General features: G+C 44.5%; 1 protein-coding gene across 1 annotated transcript in view; it reads left to right on the top strand.

Annotated features, from left to right (window-relative positions):
• Positions 1-1,362: 1,362 nt before the first annotated feature.
• The window catches only part of spon2a (spondin 2a, extracellular matrix protein), a 33,676-nt gene continuing 16,333 nt past the window's right edge, over positions 1,363-18,705 (top strand). Inside the window, exons 1-3 of the mRNA XM_079505298.1 lie at positions 1,363-1,513; positions 11,300-11,340; positions 16,988-17,219. Of these exons, the coding sequence (XP_079361424.1) occupies positions 16,988-17,219 (232 nt within the window). The 5' untranslated portion in view covers positions 1,363-1,513; positions 11,300-11,340. The remainder of the gene's footprint in view (positions 1,514-11,299; positions 11,341-16,987; positions 17,220-18,705) is intronic.

The following is an 18,705-nucleotide window of genomic DNA, read 5'->3' on the forward strand; positions in this document are numbered from 1 at the left end:
CCCCCCCCCCCCCCCCCACCAAGTAACGGCTATATCTGCACCCCCCCCCCCCCTCACCAAGTAACGGCTATATCTGCACCCCCCACCCCCCAATCCCCCTTATCCATTTCCTAGGACTAGTTTGGAGTGTTTGTGCACATTATAGGCCAGTGTAAACACAAACATTGATGACAAAAGTGAGGACGCAAATTGTGATTGGTCGGAATGAGATGATGATAAGAGCGCCCCTCGATTTTTGACTATTTGGAAAAACCTTTAAAAATACTTTAAATGGTCGATCTACAAGCTCACAACGTGTCGATGTAAGATCGGGATGTTGAACTATTTTCAAATGTTTTTTTTTTCAAAATGGCCAAATACGTTTAAAATGGTAAATGGTAAAGTGGTGCATTTATATAGCGCCTTTGTCCAAGGCGCTTTACATAGATTGTGCTTTACATTCACCCATTCACACAACACATTCATACACTGATGGCAGCGGAAACCATGCAAGGTACCAACCAGCACATCAGGAGCAATTAGGGGTTCAGTGTCTTGCTCAAGGACACTTCGACACTAACTCTGGGGGAGCCCGGGTTCGAACTGGCGACCTTGCGGTTACCATCCGGAGACTCTACCCCTGAGCCACCTATACAATCCTGAGTGCTGATTGTGACGCTCGAGAGCGGACAAATGGACGCTCTCGGCGGTTGCATTTGTTCATTGCCCTCTGCGGTCCAAATTGGCCCCCGGCCGGAGGTTTTACGTTGTGCTCATCATTGTGCTGCTGCCGGCACGTCATTACTCAGCAACTCTACACCTCTTGGAGGCCGTATAAACGGCATGGCGGTACAGTCAGTAAATCCCGTGGAAGGATTCCTGCGCTGAGTGCAGGAACGCCGGGCTGACGCTAAGAGAAGCCAACGTGGTGTTGATTACCTTGTCAGCAATATGAAGGGAGGTTGCTGAGTTTACACACCCTGCATCCAATGTGCGTACATAAGGGGGAGAGAAAGTAAAGAGAGAGAGAGAGGGAAGGAAGGGGAGATATACTCTAGGAGAGAGGAGGGGGCTGCTCATTGCCTTTCCATACAAGGAGAGGTAGGGGGAGGAGAGAGAGAGAGAGAGAAGAGAGAGCAGTGGAGGTTGACAGATTTGGAGAGAGACAGAGAGATAGAGAGAGAGAGCACAGTGGAGTTTGACACAGATTTGGAGAGAGACAGATAGAGGAGAGAGAGAGCGTAGTGGAGTTTGAGACAGAGAGAGAGATAGAGAGAGCACAGTGGAGTTTGATACAGATTAGGAGAGAGACAGAGAGAGAGATAGAGAGAGAGAGAGCACAGTGGAGTTTGATACAGATTAGGAGAGAGACAGAGAGAGATAGAGAGAGAGAGAGAGAGCACTGGAGTTTGATACAGATTTGGAGAGGGAGCGACACAGAGACTTTCACAAGCCTGCACCAGAACAGAGTGACTGAAGTTGCTGTGGCGTGGAACTGACTGACTTGATTGACTGACTGACTGATCCAGTGCAGGTAAGACCCACAGAGCCTCATTCATTCATTCATTCATTCATTCATTGTGTCTTACAGAGGCTCTGTAAGACACACAGAGCCTCATTCATTCATTCATTCATTCATCCATACTCTGTAAAATGTGAGTAAGAGTGCACAATAGCTGCATGATGATCTTTGGCTTTCTCTGCGGTACTTAAATAACTAGTAATTTGTGCAGTGCCTTCAGGTTGCCTTTGAATAGATTTGGCGTATACTTTTAGTCAAACAAAGATTTGATTTGTCACATACTCATGGCATGAGAACAGTGAAATGTGCTACAAGAAATGTCCAGCATTTTGAATTCACTCTTTATTTTATCTTCAGAAATATAATATAAGCAGGTAATAAAATATAAAAAATAAGTTATTATAAAGGCTTATTATAGGCTTAAGGCTTACTAATGATTAAGTCAGTAGCCTTGTAAGTAATACAGTGGAACTAGAAAACATATAAATCCAGAGAACAGGCTAAGAATATACAGACAATAATGGATGAATGAAATCAGTAGGCTAATGGCTTTTGTGGAAATTGTTGGCAGCGCTCTCTGACAATTCATCATTAAGATTTCTTCATTTATCTGGAATGGTTTTCCTCATACATTTTATTTTGTCTACAATTTCACGGCTATAGCTTCACCTGTGTAACTCTTGGTGTCATGCATTTATCATTAATAATGCATAACTTATCATTATGTTTATTATTATTATAATACTGCCTGATTTCTGAAGATCTACAAGCCCTCAAAGCATCGCAATTTCATGTGATGTGAGCTTGCGTGTCGGCTATTTTCAGGCTGCAAGGAACACAGTCGTACGACTAAAGTATATAAACTGGGGCTTAACATGAAGACAGAGTCACTGTCCTTCCTGTTTGGCTGAGGTTGATGCACAACAATAACACTGGAAGCTGTGTAGCGGTGAATGCTTCAGCATATGGGCCTGTCCCAAAGCCTTGGGTGCATGCTTCAGCATATGGGCCTGTCCCAAAGCCTTGGGTGCATGCCGCTGATCCCCGCACACACTACAGCATATGGGCCCGTCCCAAAGCCCTGGGTGCATGCCGCTGATCCCCGCACACACTACAGCATATGGGCCCGGCCCAAAGCCCTGGGTGCATGCCGCTGGTCCCCGCACACACTACACACTACAGCATATGGGCCCGTCCCAAAGCCCTGGGTGCATGCCGCTGATCCCCGCACACACTTCTCCCCGTCTCACGTTTCCGCTCCTCTCTGCCCACACTGTCGTCAGAGTGGTTTTCCATCAGCCCGCAGCATGTCAAACACCCAGAGCTCTGTGACCTCCGTCCTCCGTTGGTATGCTGGACATGTCTGTCTGACTGTGTCGGTCTGTCGGTGTGACTGGGTTTGTGTTTACATGTCAAAGAGAAAGGAGATGTGTTTGTTGGGGGAGTGTGTGTGTGTGTGCGTGTGTGCGTGTGTGTGTGCGTGTGTGTGTGTGTGTGTGTGTGTGTGTGTGTGTGTGTGCGCGTGTATGTGTGTGCGTGTGTGTGTGTGTGCGCGCAATGCGAATGAATGGTATTTATTTAAGCAATCACAGCCCTATATTTTACGCCACTTTGTTCAGCAGGGTCACGTGGCGAAAACCTGCCCAGAATAGTAACCCCGGGGTGGTTAACTTCCCTTCAAACTGTAATATTACATTGTATATATTACTAAATATATGTCCCTTATCCACTTTCAGAATTTATTTCAGAGAAGCAGCATTTAAATTCACCTCCCTATAACCTTTATCAAATTGAAAAAAGGGGGGGAATGCCTACTGTCTGTGTGTGTGTGAGTGTGGTGAATAAATGGTGCATTTATATAGCGCCTTTATCCAATGCACTTTACATAGATTGTGCATTACATTCACCCATTCACACACATTCATACACCGATGGCAGAGGAAACCATGCAAGGCACCAACCTGCACATCAGGAGCAATTAGGGGTTCAGTGTCTTGCTCAAGGACACTTCGACACTAGGTGAGCCCGGGTTCGAACTGGCAACCTTGTGGTTACCATCCAGCCACTCTACCCCTGAGCCACGTGTGTGCGCGCATGCATGTGTCAGTGCGTGTGTGCGTGATGACTGTATGCCTGTGCAAAGTGTGCTAGTATGCCAGGCCAGCATGTATGAGTTTAGATGGATGTGTGTGTGTGTGTGTGTGTATTATCCCTGCATGAGTCTGTTGTAATTATAGAGTGGAATTCATCCATATGGCTGCAGCAGTCTGGCACCAAGCCACGCCCCCTGGTTTTATTGTGTCTCGTGCCTCCCGAGACAGCCGGGGGAAAACTGCTGTGTTTGTCTTGTCAGCTCTTTATGGGTATGCTGGCTGATGAGAATTAATATACATACTGTGTGTGTGTGTGTGTGTGTGTGTGTGTGTGTGTGTGTGTGTGTGTGTGTGTGTGTGTGTGTGTGTGTGTGTGTGTGTGTGTGTGTGTGTGTGTGTGTGTGTGTGTGTGTGTGTGTGTGTGTGTGTGTGTGTGTGTGTGTGTGTGTGTGTGTGTGTGTGTGTGTGTGTGTGTTCAGAGAGAGAGAGAGAGAGAAAGTTAATTCACTATTGTTTTACATAAACTCAGCCACACAGTGGAAGGACAGTGACATTGTCTTGGGGTGTTAATCATTAATGCATATAACCCTAAAAGTGTGGGACCCCCCATGGAGGCCTATAGGATGCATATATAACCCTCAAGGTTTGGGACCCCCATGGAGGCCTATAGGATGCATAATATAACCCTCAAGGTTTGGGACCCCCATGGAGGCCTATAGGATGCATATAGGGAATACTGTTGATTTCCCTAGAGTGCCTTCATATCAACGACCATAAATAAAAGTGCTTATCTCTTTGCAACTATTAGCCCCCTAAAAACTGTGAGTGGTCCTGAGAGAGCCCTACTGCTCCCCGCCCCACTCCGCCCACCCGCTGTTATCGATGGGTGCCAATTGAGCTGGTTAGTGACGTCTGACACCCAACATACTACAACCCACTGTCAACCACAGGCTCGGTGTGTAGCGGTTGCATAGCCTAGCCCCTTTAGATAGCACTTTATGTAGACTTAGGTAGTATCTTTTTAAACAGACTTATAGCTTGTTACATAGACAGCACTAGAATTGCATTTTTATGTAGTCATAGCACTTTATAGTACACATGTATAATATATAATATAGTATAGTATGTATAGTTCACATAGATACTCCACTGTTACGTTCTTAGTTTACGCTTGAGTCATGATAACTACTTTTTATATATGTGATGTATGCCATGCTTTTGTTATTTGTTTGTTATTGCTTAATGTAAGTCGCTCTGGATTAATCCATTGAGACCTGGAACGCATCCATGTCACGTTAGCGTTTAACCACATTAACCATTAACCCATTTTGGGGCGGGAACCCCTTTTGGTGTTTTAAACATTGTTATAATTTAGCTATTGAAAAATAGCAGATCTACAAGCTCATAGCGCGCCACCGAGTGGCGCGCTATGAACTTGTAGGTCTGCTATTTTTGAAAAATCGTTAAAATGTGCCTCAAATCTTTCCGAAAATTGTCATGATTTAGAAAACTTTTTTTTTTAAATTTTCACGTCAGGCCTGAATGGGTTAAGAGCGTCTGCTAAATGCCTAAATTGTAAATTGTCGTACAGGTTAACCAAGAAACAGCCAATCTATAAGCATGCAACGTGTGATGAAGTGAGCTTGGTGCAATGGCCTGTTGTAGATATTGGCCTGTTGTAGATATTGGCCTGTTGTAGATATTGGCCTGTTGTAGATATTGGCCTGTTGTAGATATTGGCCTGTTGTAGATATTGGCCTGTAGATATTGGCCTGTTGTAGATATTGGCCTGTAGATATTGGCCTGTTGTAGATATTGGCCTGTTGTAGATATTGGCCTGTTGTAGATATTGGCCTGTAGATATTGGCCTGTTGTAGATATTGGCCTGTTGTAGATATTGGCCTGTAGATATTGGCCTGTTGTAGATATTGGCCTGTTGTAGATATTGGCCTGTAGATATTGGCCTGTTGTAGATATTGGCCTGTTGTAGATATTGGCCTGTAGATATTGGCCTGTTGTAGATATTGGCCTGTTGTAGATATTGGCCTGTAGATATTGGCCTGTTGTAGATATTGGCCTGTTGTAGATATTGGCCTGTAGATATTGGCCTGTTGTAGATATTGGCCTGTTGTAGATATTGGCCTGTAGATATTGGCCTGTAGATATTGGCCTGTTGTAGATATTGGCCTGTTGTAGATATTGGCCTGTAGATATTGGCCTGTTGTAGATATTGGCCTGTAGATATTGGCCTGTTGTAGATATTGGCCTGTTGTAGATATTGGCCTGTTGTAGATATTGGCCTGTTGTAGATATTGGCCTGTTGTAGATATTGGCCTGTTGTAGATATTGGCCTGTAGATATTGGCCTGTTGTAGATATTGGCCTGTTGTAGATATTGGCCTGTAGATATTGGCCTGTTGTAGATATTGGCCTGTTGTAGATATTGGCCTGTTGTAGATATTGGCCTGTAGATATTGGCCTGTTGTAGATATTGGCCTGTTGTAGATATTGGCCTGTTGTAGATATTGGCCTGTTGTAGATATTGGCCTGTAGATATTGGCCTGTTGTAGATATTGGCCTGTAGATATTGGCCTGTTGTAGATATTGGCCTGTTGTAGATATTGGCCTGTAGATATTGGCCTGTTGTAGATATTGGCCTGTTGTAGATATTGGCCTGTTGTAGATATTGGCCTGTTGTAGATATTGGCCTGTTGTAGATATTGGCCTGTAGATATTGGCCTGTTGTAGATATTGGCCTGTAGATATTGGCCTGTTGTAGATATTGGCCTGTTGTAGATATTGGCCTGTTGTAGATATTGGCCTGTTGTAGATATTGGCCTGTTGTAGATATTGGCCTGTTGTAGATATTGGCCTGTTGTAGATATTGGCCTGTAGATATTGGCCTGTTGTAGATATTGGCCTGTAGATATTGGCCTGTTGTAGATATTGGCCTGTTGTAGATATTGGCCTGTAGATATTGGCCTGTTGTAGATATTGGCCTGTAGATATTGGCCTGTTGTAGATATTGGCCTGTTGTAGATATTGGCCTGTAGATATTGGCCTGTTGTAGATATTGGCCTGTAGATATTGGCCTGTAGATATTGGCCTGTTGTAGATATTGGCCTGTAGATATTGGCCTGTTGTAGATATTGGCCTGTTGTAGATATTGGCCTGTTGTAGATATTGGCGTTATGTGGTTAACCCATTTAGACCTGAGCTCGATTCTACAAAAATCACGACAGTATTCTGAAAAACCTATGGTTCTATGTCAGTGGTTCTTAAACTATTTCATGTCAAGGACCCCAAAAATTATATGTATTTGGCCTCTGACCCACATCTGAAAATATGTTGTTCAAGGGACCCCCCAGAAGCAAAGATTTGAGTTCAAAAACGTTCGCTCTGAAAGAATATATATTCCAAATTTGCGCCACATTTTCAAGATAAAAAAAAAATAGCAGATCTACAAGCTCGTAGCGCGGCACTCAGTGCCGCACTATGAGCTTGTAGATCTGCTATTTTTCAATAGCTAAAGTATAACATCATGCTTAAAACACCAAAAGGGGTTCCCGCCCCACTGACGAAGGTCCCACGACCCAACCTTTTGCTGGTCACTTTGAGCACTTGACGAGCATCTAAAAATAACAGCAAATTCTATTTTCTTAAGTCTCTGTCTGACGAGTCTTCCTTAATAGTTTATGTGGCGAGCAAGTCTTTTTCTGTCCGTTTTCCTTCAAGCTAGAGCCATGAAATGATATGTGATGACATTGACAGAAGAGGGCTTGCGTGTGCATGTGTGTGTGCGCGTGTGTGTATTTTCAGTGTGTTCGTAAGTATTTATTTATAAGGAACAATGATGCTCCATGACTATAGCATGGGTATGATGTTTACATCAGTTACCATTGGTTACCATAGTAGGCTTTAAGTAGCTGCAGAATGCAAACAGTTAAAAATGGCCGTCAACACTCATACATATGCAGGCAAGAAGGCAGGTATACATACAAACATGCATCCACACACAAGTGTGTGAGTGCACGCACGTACGCATGCACACAAACTCACTCGTACTACGGTTCACCACCCAGTGCGCATATCAGTCATATCTCAACATTGTCCGTTTAGGAATCTATTTCCAGTGGAGGTCGGATGATATTACACTTCCAATATAGCTCCAAAAGTCAACTCTGCCATTTTTCTGGGCACAGCCTGATATGTCATTGTACATGTAATCCATTCCCTGTCTCCCCTAAACTTATATTATTAACCACTGCCAAGGTTAACAGGCCACCATAAAAATACCTTGTGTATATTGGAGGTGCACAGTTGGCTGTTGGAGGTGCACAGTTGGCTGGCTTTGATCTCACAGCTCAGTAAAGCCTGGTTTATACTTCGTTGCACGCCGGTATGCCGTGCAGCTAAATTAGCAGATCTACAAGCTCACTGTGCATAACAGCGTTGTGATCATCATTGATAAGCTATGTTACACTATTTGCAAACAATTACTATGAATGGTTGCCTGGAAATATTTCAATATTAATGCAAATATATTTTAAACACCTGTAAATTGTCAATCAAATCATCATCATCATTTTTTCGACCGTGGTCGAGATCATGGATTTCACAATGCCACGCCAGACTTCCCGGTCCTTCATTGCCATCCCCGGTTCCTGCTTACTGATGCATGTGTCTCTAGCGATGACATCAGGGAACGACAGTTTTCTTCCTCTCTGGTCTGCTTTGAGGCAGGATTCCAGAGAAGAATGGAAGATGTATAACCTCATGATCCGCTCTGTAGCAGTGGCACACTGTGTTCTACTGGATCGGACGTGTGAAGAAACACGGGGAAGGTTGCCGTATATTAGAGAAGTCGATGGGTGGCTCTTCCAAGAGAGATTTTGCACTCATTAGAAGGCGGGTGTAAGTGCCATCCAGCCGTTTCTCTAATTTCTCTGAAAATGTCTCAGAGCCATAGAGTAGAATTGGCTTGACGGTCGTCCTAAATATTTTTTTTACTTTACTTACTACGCTGGGATGACCAGATCTTATGCATGTCATTGCAGGCTGACCAGGCCCTTCCTAGTTTGAAAGTGCTTTTGGGATGAAGATATATATATATGAACGCAAATACTTGTAGTCATCAACCTGTTTCAAAGGAGTGTACAAGTGTTTCGATAATGTGGTTATTGTTGGATTTGCATATATTATTTACGTATTCGGTTTTTGTCTCGTTGAGATAAAGACCAACACAGTTGGAGGCCTGCTCAAGAGACTGAAGGAGAGCCTGAGCGTACTCCAAGGATTGACTGATAAGTGCGATGTCATCAGCCAAAACAGTGTCAGTTGGGTCAATCAAATAACTTGATTGACAGTGCACCAGTTGGTGTCTTTCTTGACACTAGGGCAGGCCTTCTCAATGGAAGAGTAGTTAGACGACCTCAAACCACAGCAAATGTGCAAGTTATTATTGTATTAACATACCGTACAGATTGGTTAAAAACTTGTTTTACCTTATTAAAATAAGTTATTTTGTTTCATCAGCTGATTGTGGTTTGAAACTGAATGTCCTAAGAGTATACTCTTCAAATAGTCTTTCTATGTAAATTGGCTCGTGTACATCCTTGGTCATGTTATGAATTGTATTGGAGGCCTGCTCTTTACACAGGTGGCTGGCCAGGAGTCTAGGCTTTTGGACCTGATTCATAATTAGTCAGATTTATGAATCTTTCTGTTAGTTGTTTTTTTCATACTCACTACTCATCTCCTCCGAGGCTCTCCTGTTCCTCCCCGTCGTTTCCATAACCCATTTTGACCTAGGAACGATTCTACAAATGTCTTCTAAATCCTGACAGTTTTCTGAAAAACCCATGTTTCTGTGTCAGTGGTTCTCAAACATTTTCATGTCAAGGACCCCCAAGATTATATGTAATTGGCCACCGACCACCATCTGAAAATATGTAGTTCCAGGAACCCCCCCAGAAGCAAAGATTTGAGTTAAAAACTTTGGCTCTGAAAGAATATATTCAAAGATTTGCGCCACATTTTTCAAAAATAGCAGACCTACAAGCTCGTAGCGCGCCACTCGGTGGCGCGCTATGAGCTTGTAGATTTTTCAATAGCTAAAGTATAAAATAATGCTTTAAAACACCAAAGGGGTGTTCCCGCCCAGAATGAGTTAATTTGTTGTAATACCAACGGATCCTCTGTGTTTTTATGTTTAGTCTCTGGTTTTACTTTGTGCTTTTATATGGCTAGCTGGGGTGTTTTTCTGTGATGTTGTCAGGGCGATCAGCTTTCCTTTCCACACATTACTGCCTTCATAACAGCCCACAGTATTGCAGGGTCCACATTCCACATCATTCTCTTCTATACACCTTTTATGTCTTCCCTTATCTGTTCCATATTTTGGCCTTATTATTCAAAAATACCCCCATTGAGACCCCATGCGGTATTAGTTTTTCTACTATTTGGGTGTGTTGTCATTGTCAAGCCGATAGGCCTATCTCACAGCCCGCTTTCCACGCCCACTTCCGGTAAATAGTGGTGTCTTTAACATTAGCATTTACACGTTTTTTTCTCTGGAGAATCTAAGTACATTTTCTAATGTAAAAATGTGACAGACCAATATTATTATGAAGCAAACAAGATGGTAAATCAGCTCGAACAGATAGAACAAACCTTACCTTGAGAAAACAAAAGTTGTAGACTTCTTAAATTACCTCTGTTAACATGTAGCGTCTATGGAGTGACGTCACGCTATCACCACTAACCCCAAAAGGGGGCGTATTAAGGGGGGCGGGGAAATTCTGTGAGATAGGCTTATTACATTGTGCTTGTGACCCTGTGACTTTCACCAGTACTAATTAAAAAAGTAATCATTTGTGGACTAGACAAAGGGAGATACTAAATAGTTTATACAGTCCCTTTCTTTCTAAAGGGTGAGGTTCTCTCCAAACATCTCTTATCCCATCCCATTTCCTGACATGTTACCTATAGCTTGATGAGATGCATCTTTGTCTTGAGGCTTGCAGTATCTAAATAAGGTATTCATGACCACATTACAGTCCCATATCCAGAGAGAAATGTAACGCACACCTCCATTATTTGGAGCTGAGCCAAACTTTATAAACAGAAATTCTAGAACAAATCGGGGGCTCGCAAGTCGCAACTCACGTTTTGAATGCTCCAAACATTTTTGTGTGTGTGTGTCATATATATATTGATCAGTGTCATCATCACTTTGTTGTTTTAACCCATTTTGACCTGAGATCAGATTCTAAAAATGTCTACATCCTGACAGTTTTCTGAAAAAGCTATGTTTCTATGTCAGTCGTTCTTCGATTTTTCATAAATAGCAGACCTACAAGCTCGTAGCGCGCCACTCGGTGGCGCGCTATGAGCTTGTAGATCTGCTATTTTTCAATAGCTAAAGCATAACATAATGCTAACACCAAAAGGGGGTCCCCTCCCAAAATGGGTTAAATTTCCTTGAATGAATGAATACCTCTCCTCTTTGCCCCTGACTTCTTTATGGAATTCAAATTGGACTGAGAGGCAATTAGGATAGCCAAGGATTGACACTTTTTATAGTTTGTATATTATTAAACTATAAAATACATGAATTAACCCAGCATGTTTTAATTTCTCATGTCCATGTTGAGGTAGATCGGTTTCTTAATACCTGGGCTTTTCTTTTCTTTCTTTCATTTTAGGCAAGCACCTTGCTTTCTTAAACTTCCAGACAACTTAAAGGGTAAGTGATATATGTTTTTGTTAAAACATTTAAAGGACCACTTTTGAACCTATCTTCATATTATTGGTCCTCACTAATGTTCATGATAAAATGCCACCCCTACTCTGTCTGTGATGATATCAGTCTACCTATAAAGCTAAACAGATATCAGCTAAACAGATAATTTTAAAAACAATGATTGGATACTAGTGTTACTAATATATATATATATATATAAGCTAATTTAATTCAAAATAGCATATAGTGTTACAATAGGAAACGTCCCAATAGGATACGCCCCTATCTGCAGACAGACTCTTCACCGAAGAGGTCAACTTTGGTGGTTACATGTTGCATGAGGGTATGACCTATTTTCTGAGTTATTTCCTTTCACACACAGGTGCAGAACAGCACCCTCAGCAGGCTCAGCTACCTGTCGGCTGGGCTGTATAGTCTCAGGCTCAGCTACCTGTCGGCTGGGCTGTATAGTCTCAGGCTCAGCTACCTGTCAGCTCGGCTGTATAGTCTCAGGCTCAGCTACCTATCAGCTCGGCTGTATAGTCTTCAGGCTCAGCTACCTGTCAGCTCGGCTGTATAGTCTCAGGCTCAGCTACCTGTCAGCTCGGCTGTATAGTCTCAGGCTCAGCTACCTGTCGGCTGGGCTGTATAGTCTCAGGCTCAGCTACCTGTCGGCTGGGCTGTATAGTCTCAGGCTCAGCTACCTGTCGGCTGGGCTGTATAGTCTCAGGCTCAGCTACCTATCAGCTCGGCTGTATAGTCTCAGGCTCAGCTACCTATCAGCTCGGCTGTATAGTCTCAGGCTCAGCTACCTGTCGGCTGGGCTGTATAGTCTCAGGCTCAGCTACCTGTCGGCTGGGCTGTATAGTCTCAGGCTCAGCTACCTGTCGGCTGGGCTGTATAGTCTCAGGCTCAGCTACCTGTCGGCTGGGCTGTATAGTCTCAGGCTCAGCTACCTGTCGGCTGGGCTGTATAGTCTCAGGCTCAGCTACCTGTCGGCTGGGCTGTATAGTCTCAGGCTCAGCTACCTGTCGGCTGGGCTGTATAGTCTCAGGCTCAGCTACCTATCAGCTCGGCTGTATAGTCTCAGGCTCAGCTACCTGTCGGCTGGGCTGTATAGTCTCAGGCTCAGCTACCTGTCGGCTGGGCTGTATAGTCTCAGGCTCAGCTACCTGTCGGCTGGGCTGTATAGTCTCAGGCTCAGCTACCTGTCGGCTGGGCTGTATAGTCTCAGGCTCAGCTACCTGTCGGCTGGGCTGTATAGTCTCAGGCTCAGCTACCTATCAGCTCGGCTGTATAGTCTCAGGCTCAGCTACCTGTCGGCTGGGCTGTATAGTCTCAGGCTCAGCTACCTGTCGGCTGGGCTGTATAGTCTCAGGCTCAGCTACCTATCAGCTCGGCTGTAGAGTCTTCAGTCAGGCTCAGCTACCTCTTCTGGTGCACATTTGACCGGAGACGTGAGGCAATGCTGAGCAATCTGATTAGTCGCGGCTCCTTGCCGTTAGTTCTTGAAGTTGGGCTGGGTCAAGGCTTTAAAGGTGATTCCTCGCCTCCTGATATGAGTCCACATTGAGAGATAGAGCCCCTCACTAGAGGTGAAATAAAGATAGAGCCCCTCACTAGAGGTGAAATAAAGATCGAGCCCCTCACTAGAGGTGAAATAAAGATAGAGCCCCTCACTAGAGGTGAAAGCCCCTCACTAGAGGTGAAATAAAGATAGAGCCCCTCACTAGAGGTGAAATAAAAACATTATAAAGATAGAGCCCCTCACTAGAGGTGAAATAAAGATAGAGCCCCTCACTAGAGGTGAAATAAAGATAGAGCCCCTCACTAGAGGTGAAATAAAGATAGAGCCCCTCACTAGAGGTGAAATAAAGATCGAGCCCCTCACTAGAGGTGAAATAAAGATAGAGCCCCTCACTAGAGGTGAAGATAGAGCCCCTCACTAGAGGTGAAATAAAGATAGAGCCCCTCACTAGAGGTGAAATAAAGATAGAGCCCCTCACTAGAGGTGAAATAAAGATAGAGCCCCTCACTAGAGGTGAAGATAGAGCCCCTCACTAGAGGTGAAGATAGAGCCCCTCACTAGAGGTGAAATAAAGATAGAGCCCCTCACTAGAGGTGAGGGGCTCGTCATCCCGACTTATCCGATTTACTGTATGTCCAAACAAAGTCTTCAGCATTGATCAAATATGATTTAGCCCCAGACTCAAAGTCTGGTCAAAAGAGATTCTCAACCACTTCAATATTAATGTTAATTGTCTCAGCGTCATTCATTTGCGTTTCTCCTTCTATTCATTCAGTCTAGTCTTGTTGGCCTGGATTAGATTATCAGAAAGTGTTTGATACATTTTCTTTGAATTCTTTAAGTTTGTGTAAGTCCACCTAATTTTCCTGCTGAAGATCTTTCAGTTCCTACTTGTTATGCTCATCCCTGAACTCGCATATTTGCTTACTGACATTGTGGAGCACTGAGCACATGGTTTCAGCTTTCTAAGAAGCATTGAGTCTATCTCTGGTGAATTCTTTCCTTCTTGCCTGTAACATTTATATATTTTTTGCTCCCCCACTCGTTCCAATAAAGATAGCAATGATTTGATTTTTAACTTGCTATTGGCAGACAGTAAAAGGGAGTGGTTTTCACTCAACATATCTTGTGTCTTTTCTGACACACATGGTTCAGTGTGTGGGACAGAGAGGGAGAGAGTCACACACTGCACTGGAAATAGGTTCCCATGTTCTGTTATTTTAATTCTGCAATGCCCATAAAACAGCACTGTAAATCACAGAGAGCAGGCACATGCACACATAGACAGACATCAAAGGGGGCTTCAGCCCCTGCCCTTTTACCCGTCTGTAATACAAGTAACTGCCCTCTCCGCTCCAGACCATGAATGCAGCATTTATAATGGTGTATGCCTTTCCATGGCATACATACCCGAAGGCAGCGTTAAGGAGAATTGCTTTTTTTCCCGAACTCTCCTGACCTTGAACGCAGCATTTTGCGTTGAAATAACTTGTTAAGAAATCCATGTCGCATGCCACATATCTCCAGTACATAAAGAATATGGGGTTAGTGCTCCGGAAATATTGTTATAATATATATTTTTGGCCAAAAGTGCCCTTTTTGCGAATTTCATCAGTGAGATGAGCATATGGGTGGAGAAGGGAAGCATTGAGATGAGCATATGGGTGGAGAAGGGAAGCATTGAGATGAGCATATGGGTGGAGAAGGGAAGCATTGAGATGAGCATATGGGTGGAGAAGGGAAGCATTGAGATGAGCATATGGGTGGAGAAGGGAAGCATTGAGATGAGCATATGGGCGGAGAAGGGAAGCATTGAGATGAGCATATGGGTGGAGAAGGGAAGCATTGAGATGAGTGTATGGGTGGAGAAGGGAAGCATTGAGATGAGCATATGGGTGGAGAAGGGAAGCATTGAGATGAGCATATGGGTGGAGAAGGGAAGCATTGAGATGAGCATATGGGTGGAGAAGGGAAGCATTGAGATGAGCATATGGGTGGAGAAGGGAAGCATTGAGATGAGTGTATGGGTGGAGAAGGGAAGCATTGAGATGAGCATATGGGTGGAGAAGGGAAGCATTGAGATGAGCATATGGGTGGAGAAGGGAAGCATTGAGATGAGTGTATGGGTGGAGAAGGGAAGCATTGAGATGAGCATATGGGTGGAGAAGGGAAGCATTGAGATGAGCATATGGGTGGAGAAGGGAAGCATTGAGATGAGCATATGGGTGGAGAAGGGAAGCATTGAGATGAGCATATGGGTGGAGAAGGGAAGCATTGATGAGATGAGTGCATATGGGTGGAGAAGGGAAGCATTGAGATGAGCATATGGGTGGAGAAGGGAAGCATTGAGATGAGCATATGGGTGGAGAAGGGAAGCATTGAGATGAGCATATGGGTGGAGAAGGGAAGCATTGAGATGAGCATATGGGTGGAGAAGGGAAGCATTGAGATGAGCATATGGGTGGAGAAGGGAAGCATTGAGATGAGTGTATGGGTGGAGAAGGGAAGCATTGAGATGAGCATATAAGGGAAGCATTGAGGTTGCAGACTAGACAGAGTGGAGGAGTTGGAGGTTGCATGGAGGAGAGAATGACAGGCCTAAAGGCCTGACCCTAACCCCAACCTGAATATTTTCCTAATCGTAAGCCTAACTGTAAAAAAAAAGAAGTTTTAACCACAAAACAACTGTTTCTCTTACAGAGGACCAGGAAAAATGTACTCGCATGTCTATTTCACAAGTTAGACTATACTTGTGGGGACATCTGCTCCTCACAAGCATCTAGTAAAACAACGCGCGCACGCACGCACGCACGCATGCATGCACACACACACACACACACACACACACACACACACACACACACACACACACACACACACACACACACACAAACTGAGTGTGAGTCTGACTCAGCAGCTGGTGGTCAGTGAATGGTCAGTCAGTGAGGTCAGTAGTAGAAGCACCCCAGACCAGATTTATATCTGTCCGTGACTTTGTGTTTTATTTTAGGGTGGCTTAGTACCAGACATTACCGCGACAGCGACGAATGCTAACGGTTATGCACTTCAGCCGCAGGGTTGGCTCCGGACCAACGCGTATCGCCCATCCTGTGGGGAATAGGAGGGTTTTTTAAACGGGAGGAGGCTGAGAGGTCAATGGGTTCAATAAACCATTGTCTCGGAGAATAGATAACATGGAGCTGCTGTGATATCAGGGCAGTGATGACATGGAGTTTCCAACCAAAGACTGATTTTCCCTGCCTGGGATTCCAAAACGTAGTAGTTTAGTTATCTCTTCTTATCTCTGTTTTGTGCTTTTTATTGTTGTTGTTGGTTTTTTCCCGCCATCGTGAGCAGCGTTGATTTGTCTGTTTTAACCCAGTTAGGACGTAAACGCATCTGCGGTCGCTTTAGCATTTAACCATTATTTTAAACTTCAGCTGTTGAAAAATAGCAGATCTACAAGCTCATAGCTCATAGCTCATAGCTGTTAGCTAGCAGATCTACAAGCTCATAGCGCTGCACCAGGTGCAAATCTTTGATTCGTTCACACTTCACAGCAAACGTTTTTAACTATCTTTGCGTGTGGGAGGTCCCTGGAACAACATATGTTAAGACGGGGGTCGGCGACCAATTACATATAATTTTTGGGGTCCTTGACATGAAATACTTTGAGGACCACTAACATTTTGTAGAATCTGGCTTCAGTCCTAAATGGGTTAATCAAACCAAGGTCTGTTTGATGATCTTGTTATTATCGCATCAGCCGTAACTGTCATTACGCCACGGCCTTGCATGGCATACATACAGTATAACATTTATAAACTGGCTACCAAATACAGCAACATGTAAATTAAACCAGTTTTTAATAACAATTTCGCTATAGTTTCACTATAAAGAGTTCTCCCTGATTGCCTCAATAAAGCATTTGTGAAACTTCTGAAGCTCTTTGTTTGGCACAGTAATCCTGATGTAATGTGGTCACAGATGTGTGTTTATAGATCATTTTACAGCAACTTTGAGCACGGCTCAATCATAATTAAGGACTGGTGTGGATTACTTATACAACCTCCCCCCTCCCCCCCCTCCCCCCCCCCCCCCTTTCTCTGTTGTCTGTTGCAGATGACGTCATCAGAGAGCCTGTCCATTGGTTGGTTGCAGCATGTGCTCATTGTGCTCCTGAAGGTCTCCCTGTCCTCCGCTGGCCCGATCCGACCCATGATGGACGGGACAGAATGCATGGCCCGCGGTCCTGCGTCCTACATCCTGGTCTTTACGGGTCACTGGAGCCCGCAGACCTTCCCTAAGCAGTATCCTCTGTTCCGACCTCCCGCCCAGTGGTCCAAGCTCATAGGTAAGAGAGTCGAGAGCAAACGTACTTATATACGTATACGCCTGAAACCCCTACTGGGGTGTATAGGCCGTCGACAAGAGCAAAGGAAGACTTTAAATCCAGTTCATCTTCATTTAACATGTTTTTGTGGGGTCGCTCCGGTGGCTCACCCCTGGTAAGAGCACATCATAAATAAGGACCGCTGGCCTTGGTTCAAATGCAATCAGAGGCTCTTTTGCGGCATTATCATCCCCTTCTCTTTACTTGACTTTGGCTGACTTTTCTTGGCGTTCAGAGAGAACCCAAAGGAACGGAACCATATTGAATTCAGTCAAAGATATATATAAAGAGGTGATCAGTGGAGGTGTTCACGTTTTCCATGTGAAAGCACTTAGAATGGATTGAACTGGGTCAACATGGCTGCATGAAGGGGATTGAACTGGGTCAACATGGCTGCATGACGGGGATTGAACTGGGTAAACATGGCTGCATGAAGGGGACGGGATAGAATGGATTGAACTGGGTCAACATGGCTGCATGAAGGGGACGGGATAGGTTTAGAATGGATTGAACTGGGTCAACATGGCTGCATGAAGGGGACGGGATAGGTTTAGAATGGATTGAACTGGGTCAACATGGCTGCATGACGGGGACGGGATAGGTTTAGAATGGATTGAACTGGGTCAACATGGCTGCATGAAGGGGACGGGATAGGTTTAGAATGGATTGAACTGGGTCAACATGGCTGCATGAAGGGGACGGGATAGGTTTAGAATGGATTGAACTGGGTCAACATGGCTGCATGAAGGGGACGGGATAGGTTTAGAATGGTTCTTAGAATGGATTGAACTGGGTCAACATGGCTGCATGAAGGGGACGGGATAGGTTTAGAATGGATTGAACTGGGTCAACATGGCTGCATGAAGGGGACGGGATAGGTTTAGAATGGATTGAACTGGGTCAACATGGCTGCATGAAGGGGACGGGATAGGTTTAGAATGGATTGAACTGGGTCAACATGGCTGCATGAAGGGGACGGGATAGGTTTAGAATGGATTGAACTGGGTCAACATGGCTGCATGAAGGGGACGGGATAGGTTTAGAATGGATTGAACTGGGTCAACATGGCTGCATGAAGGGGACGGGATAGGTTTAGAATGGATTGAACTGGGTCAACATGGCTGCATGAAGGGGACGGGATAGGTTTAGAATGGATTGAACTGGGTCAACATGGCTGCATGGAGGGGATTGAACTGGGTCAACATGGCTGCATGAAGGGGACGGGATAGGTTTAGAATGGATTGAACTGGGTCAACATGGCTGCATGGAGGGGACGGGATAGGTTTAGAATGGATTGAACTGGGTCAACATGGCTGCATGGAGGGGACGGGATAGGTTTAGAATGGATTGAACTGGGTCAACATGGCTGCATGGAGGGGATTGAACTGGGTCAACATGGCTGCATGAAGGGGACGGGATAGGTTTAGAATGGATTGAACTGGGTCAA

This window comes from Electrona antarctica (assembly GCF_951216825.1).
Source record: "Electrona antarctica genome assembly, chromosome: 1".
Taxonomy (NCBI): Eukaryota; Metazoa; Chordata; class Actinopteri; order Myctophiformes; family Myctophidae; genus Electrona; species Electrona antarctica.